Source organism: Porites lutea, chromosome 12, assembly GCF_958299795.1.
Source record: "Porites lutea chromosome 12, jaPorLute2.1, whole genome shotgun sequence".
NCBI classification, from domain to species: Eukaryota; Metazoa; Cnidaria; class Anthozoa; order Scleractinia; family Poritidae; genus Porites; species Porites lutea.
In genome coordinates, this window is record NC_133212.1 from 2,085,305 (window position 1) to 2,092,248 (window position 6,944).

General features: G+C 39.6%; 1 protein-coding gene across 1 annotated transcript in view; it reads right to left on the reverse strand.

Moving 5' to 3' along the window:
• LOC140921875 (uncharacterized) overlaps window positions 1-6,675 on the reverse strand; it is a 23,253-nt gene extending 16,578 nt beyond the window's left edge. The window contains 4 exon segments of the mRNA XM_073371873.1: window positions 76-144; window positions 2,370-2,482; window positions 6,388-6,452; window positions 6,574-6,675. Of these exon segments, the coding sequence (XP_073227974.1) occupies window positions 76-144; window positions 2,370-2,482; window positions 6,388-6,452; window positions 6,574-6,650 (324 nt within the window). The 5' untranslated portion in view covers window positions 6,651-6,675.
• Between the last annotated feature and the right edge of the window lie 269 nt (window positions 6,676-6,944).

Consider the following 6,944-nt stretch of genomic DNA (forward strand, 5'->3'; position numbering starts at 1 on the left):
TCAAATAACATGAAGTAAACAGTTTATTTGTTAACATTTAGATATCTAAAAAAGGAAAACAAGTAAATCACTCACAGTGTCATCCCATGACATCTCATCAACACCTGTCTCAAACAAGGTCTCATACTCAAAATTAATCCTCTCCTAAAGACAAAGCATATTAAAAAAAGGTTAATTCATAACATGAGCTATAAAATTAATTTTGAATTATAATTCATTAGCATACATGCCAACTCTCCCGGATTATCTGGGAGTATCCCGGATACGACAACAATCTCCCGGTCTCCCGTACGGGTCACCAAATCTCCCGGATAAAATCGAGTTATGAGCTTTTCTGTGCTTTAAATTGGAATTTATCCCATTTTCTCCCAAAATTCGAATTTTCTATCATTCAAAGTTCAGTTTCTGGGGTATTTTCGCACGTATTTCATCACTGACAAAATCAGGAAAGTTAATTGTGATGGTCTGTAACTCATGCAAGACTTCATATAATGTCCTGAGCTGATTAGGGACTGGATCGAATTGTGCTTATGGGGCGGGGGGGGGGGGGGGGGGGGGGTTGATCGTTGATATTTGGGGGGCTAATGCAAAAGAAAGAGTCTCCAGATTTTAGATTTCCAGAGGTTGGCATCTCTGCATTAGTGTGGCCATGTTCAATGTACGTGAACAATACTGTCGAGTTCCCCACTGAGTCTAGGGCAGCCAATAACGACAGAATCTTCACTGGCAAAGACATTCAACTTTAAATAAGTAAATTAATATTCTGAATAATTATTGTTCATTTAAAATATTGAGCTGTTTCTGATTGGCTCCAATCACCCCGCTAATTCTTCATAACAAACGCCGGTGCTTACCATATTTGGAAGATGCAAGCAATATACCATTGACTGGAAACGAGGTTGCTCGAGTAAACATGAACTAAAAAAATGGCTTTACTGCAGCTATTTGAAGACAAAATAGCTGAACTTGTGACTTAAAGTCAGAGTGGAAAAAATGCCAAAACATATTGCTCAATGAATTTTATGTACTTTTTAAGGAGTATCTGCATCTGTTTATATCCTGAAACTGTGCCAACAAAATAGGCCAAAGTTTTGAAGAAAGTCTACAAGGTAAGCATGTTGAAAAATTAGAAAAATATTAAATATGGGATGATGTTGTCATAACATCCTCCTCAATCTGCATAATTCTTCACATCCTACTCAGCCTCGTTCAATAATTGCTAAATATTCTGTTTTTTTCCAGTCAAAGCACTCAAATTTGCAATCTTTTGAAAATCATGACCCCTTCCCCCATCTCCAAACCAACCCCTTGGTAATCTGGATACCTGCTTTACACTGGCTTGTCTGTAAAATTTAAGTTCATATCTGAAGTACATACACACTGTACAACTGATGAGCACTGTACAGATTGCCTTTATTTTCTTTTTCACTCTCTTGAGGCAGCATAGAATGCGAGCAAGCTCTCCTGTTTGGGCGAGTGAAGCGAGTCTCACAAAAATGCGCGAACGAGCGGCCAAGCCGCGAGGGGCAGAGGAAAGGAGAGCTTGCAACGATCTCTCATAAAATTTCATTTGTACTTTGCTCAGACAAAGGGAAATACCATTGACTGAAAAATGACCTTCCGGAAATCAAAGTTGATTGATAACTGGCCAAGCTGGCACCCGCTCTGTCTGTGTGTCAAATTTGGTTCTCAGGGGGATCAGACTTGTTTCAGCCCTCAAAGCAGATGGGCTCATTTGATGTAATTCTCGCAAAGAGAATATTACGAGCCGAGGATAGTCAGACCGAGTTTGTAGTTCTTGTGGAAGGAAAAGCGAACCAAGTGCAGGAAAACGCTATTCTCCGGGTCCAGACAGACAAATATATGATGTTTTTGTTAGTGATTGCGATGGAGAGTAGTCTTCTACTGTGTAGTGTGGACGACTTTTCACAAGGAAACAAAACGAGAATCAAAGTAGTGAGTTCTTATCAGAGCGGACACGTTGAAGTTCAATGTCCCCATGGAAAAAAAAAACATATCAGTAATTTAAAACATTGCTTTGATGCTGTTGCGAAAGCGATTAATAAATAAATAATTCTAGCGCCCTCGGTTGTCTAAACTTACTTGACCGGCGGTTGTCACTTTTCTAATCTGCGGCACGTTAGCGGTGATAATTTTCACGCTTTGCGGAGTCCTGGGGTTTCCGGGGTGGAAATGAGAATTTATGAGAGATCGTTGCAAGCTCTCCTTTACTCGGCCCCTCGCTCACGCGTTCTCGCGAGGCTCGCTTCGCTTGCCCAAATAGGAGAGCTTGCTCGCAGGCTAGAGGCAGTATGGTTTATCTACAACTTTATAAATGTACGTGTGTTTTTAGGAAAAGGTATGTATACCTTTAAGAGGCCACCAAGAACAAGCTTATTAACATACACAGCTGCTGTGTGACCAAAGTAGAATATCAAAGGAAGACGTAGTCGATCAGGGCATTTATAAAATGCTGACTCATCTGAAAGAAACACGCGTTACTGCGCTTTTCACAAACATGCGAACTCTAAAGTTCAAAAGCCGTCTTCACAATTGCGTTTTTCGCTGCCGTCAATCATAATTACGATCACAAGCAACGAACCTTGAAACTCAGAAGCTCACAAAACGGATCGAAATCCACCAATCACAAATCACAATCCATGACCTCTTGAACCCGTTAAAATAAAGTTTTGTTTCCTAGGAGGTCCGTTAAGATGATTGACAGCAGCGAAAAAAGCAATCGTCAGTTGGCTTTTAAACTTCTTATATAAGATGATAAAACAACCTTGATGTGGGCATTTGGAATTTAACTCTCTTTTGTTTGTAGAATCAGTGGTTTTCAGTTTTCATATTTATTGCTTTTTTTAACCATTTTTCCGCCATTTGCCCACGAATATGCATTTGAATAATAATCCTTTGGCAACTAAAAAGGGAAATACTCTGAAAAGTAGTACCACAGTACGGTTCCAGTAAAATTACAGTGTTTGAATGGGGTAAAAATACGATCCTAAAATTTCTACGAAATACTAAATAAAGATCAATGAAACTTACTCTGCAGTTAGTTGTTGTTGTCCTTAATGCTCCAACGAAGTTTCGTGATAATTTGTTCAGATTCACTCTATATACAATAATAATACACAAGGTAGGAGACACGAGATGCCATTTTCGCCGACATGCTCTTAATTCAACACAACTTTTTTCACGAAATTCGAACTCCAACAGAAAATAAACGTGCCAGAATCGTAGTAATAGGATAGCAGCAGATATAGAAACCAATGAAGCTTTCCCAGATAGAAAAACGAATCCCGCAGACTTTGACAAACTCGAAGGATGTAATCCAAAAAGGCCGAGAATATGCTCAGCGAAGTAGCCGGGCCAGATCAACGCGCGGCCAACAAAATGAGGCCTGGGCACTGTACCCCATTTTAATCAAAGTACCAAGCTTTTTGAAAAAAAACCACTTTTCAGCATAAAACAACCAAATCTGTCTATTTCATGTAAAATCAGGTGAAAAAGTTGATAAAAGGCCATTTTTAGGTTTTTTGATTAACCCATTTGCCCCTGAACCGCCCGTAACCGCCCGTGCGGATCCAGATCCTTTCTACCCATTGTGACGTCATCAGTTTTAACGGTCAAGGACAACTTTCTTCGCTAACTTGTGCAGAGTGAAGAGATCTTTCAAACCATACCAGAATGAGCACAATTCAGTCAAGGACACAGGAGAAACAAGCAAAAAAACACGTGACATTGACCTGAAAATCTCTATGAAAATCTTGTTCCATTACCCACCTACCTTTCCTTTCACCTAATCCTAAGATCCTAAAAGCTTTCCTAAAAACTCTTGCCACCAAAATGAAGCCCACTAAATGCCCAGCAAGAGAAAAAAAAAATGAGGCAAGAAAAGCGAAAAAAGAAGGGAGGAGAGAAAGCGAAAAGTAAAAGTCAAGACTGCTGTGTCACTTTTAAACCCGAAATTTTGCTTTCTGCGCATGCCCGAACTTCGCAAGCTGATATTTTGCACCTGGATCACAAGGCCGCGAAGTGTTCGACCTGTAAACCAGTTTGTGGTAAGTTTTAGCTCTTTATAGCATGACAGTGACCAGAAAACCACTCGACTAGCTTCAAAACGCGTTTTTCGGCAAAATCTCTAGGAGCGAATGGGTTAAAGATTCCCGCTTTTTAAAAAGATTCCCCGTCATTACTAGCCTGTGTACAGCGGCTGTACACAGGCTAAAGATTACCCGTTTTAAAGATTCCCGCTTTTAAAGACTCCCCGTTTTAAAGATTCCCGCTTTTAAAGATTCCCCGTTTGAAAGATTCCCGCTTTTAAAGATTCCCCGTTTGAAAGATTCCCGTTTTTAAAGATTCCCCATTTTAAAGATTCCCCGTTTGATAGATTCCCTGGTTTAAAGATTCCCGCTTTTAAAGATTCCCCGTTTTAAAGATTCCCGCTTTTAAAGACTCCCCGTTTTAAAGATTCCCGCTTTTAAAGATTCCCCGTTTTAAAGATTCTCCTTTTCTTGTTCCTCGTTTTCCATTTCCATTCTCCGATTCCCCGTTCCTTGTTTTAAAGATAGCCCCAATAGGTGGTTTTCATGCAATCTCGGGAGACACAAATAACAATGGTGAAATGAACAAATGCTGGTGGACAAACAAAGCGAGCTAATGAGCGATCTTTTGTTTACCGTCCACCACTGTGGCGGCGATGACGTAACGTGAAAACCATGTATAGACCTTTTTACCCGATACGGCGGCCATATTGAATTAATTCGATTTAAGGAGTATTATAGGATGCCCAGGGGGCATGAGCACATTTCGTTTGTATTTTCGAGCGCTTTTCGGGACATTTTTTCGTAAAGTTTTCTTAGAATAAGATTGTAATGGGAAAAAAGATCCCTGTGCCGTGTTTGGATGTAATAATGATCGCCTTTTTCCTGCGACGTATACAGTGAAAGACCATATTTCGAATACTAAACTAGAAAAAGGTGATCATTATTACATCCAAACACGGCACAAGGATCTTTTTTCCCATTACAATCTTATTTTAAGAAAACTTTAAGAAAAAATGTCCCAAAAAGCGCCCAAAAATACAAACGAAATATGCTCATGCCCCCTGGGCATCCTATAATACTCCTTAAATCCAATTAATTCAATATGGCCGCCGTATCGGGTAAAAAGGTCTAATAATCGTCTTTACGGTCAATACCAATGTTGATTGCCGAAGTTGCTTGTTGATACGTAACATTTGTATTTTGATGTTGAACTCTCGACTCAAAGGTTACAGTTTCAGTATGGAGGGATATTATTGTGTAAGATGGAGACACTTTGCTGTTAAACTTACTGGATTTGTTTAGATGGAGCTAGGGTCGGTCCCCTAAATTAATGTAACGAAATCCTGTTTAACTTATAACCTTTTACATGTAAATTTTGGGTCTTAAAAATATTAGGCTAGCAACGTCTATGGAGACTAGGAAAACGTCCTCTGGGAGGTTTCTCCTTTCTATGAAGTTTAGTTAACAAAGTCAGTTGTGTCCTTAGGATAGGACTTTTGTGACTTAGCTATAGACTGAAGTAGGCTATCAACGAATGATGATATTCGTTCGGTGGGTCCGTCGTTTCCTGCCACTATAGGTCGGCCAATAGGAGTTGGCTTATGAATCTTTGTGAGGGTGTGGAAGACAGGTATTCTGGGTGGGTTAGGTGTCTGTGATAACCATTTAACAGTCACTTCGTCAATAAAACTTCCCTGATGGTCCTGATGTAGTTCTTCGACTATTTGTTCCATAATTTCGCGCACTTGGCTTGGGTAAACTTCACAATCCCCGGCCACTTATTTGCATCTTGTTCAATAACCAAAAAAATATTGTGTTCACTCATCGTTCAACACGGTTTGGCTTTATATGGAAAGAGGATTAATAATGACAATAATCAACGCACGCAATGTGATATGATATGTTTTTTCTTGTTTACGAATCGACTTATACGGAAAGATCGAAAAAACCGGCAGACTTAACTTACTCCTGTTAAGAGTAACGTCAAGCACGTTAGCCACACTTTAAACCAACGTTGCAACAGGGTGAAAAGTAGTAATGTTTATCGAGAAACTATTAAGTCAGACATTTTATGATCAGCTCTCACTCTCTCCGAATACTTGGGCCCAGGGAGTCCTATTATGTGTGAGTGTCAGCTTGTAAGTGTAAGGGCCCTTACACGAGTCCTTTAAACCTGTTCGTAATTCGTGACTCATTTGTCTTCTATAGCATGCCTTATAACCAAACAGCTACAGCATTAGCATGAATTAGCATGCCCATGAATGATTTTCAGTCCGAAGATTTGAGCTTATAATAAACAAAAGTCGAGGCCAAAGGGTTATAAAATTTTACTCACCTTTTAAAGCCTTGAATAACGTTTCGTAAAGGTCGAAGCTATTTTCAAAATATGCCTTGATTTCACTACAAGAGAGAAAAACTCAAGATTAACTCTTAAGCCGCTACTAAGGAGAAACTTGGAAAATACAAGAGCAAGCGCTTCATGATATAATGTTGCGTAACGGAACAGAATATTCTATCTAACCTTTTTGAGCAAGATGTCAAATCACAAGGCTTCATTGATCGTAGGACATGTTTCCCACTTGGCTGAAATACTGCCATGTTTTAACGGTGAAAGCTTAGTCGCACACCTCAGTGCAACAATAATGAAGGACGCTATTACAGTCGAGGCAGGTCAAGCGTACCCCCTTAGATTGCATTAATGAATATGAATTCGTCCGTCGTTCCGGTAACTAATGTTAAATTCAAATCGGCATTCCTGCATGATTACTGAGCAGTGAACGTTTTACGAGAACTTCTCTGTATTTGGTCTGACTGAAAATCTTTAAATGGGTTAAATTTCATGGAAGACATTTATGTCAAATTCAGGGAAACTTAGCTGGTAGAAATTTCGTA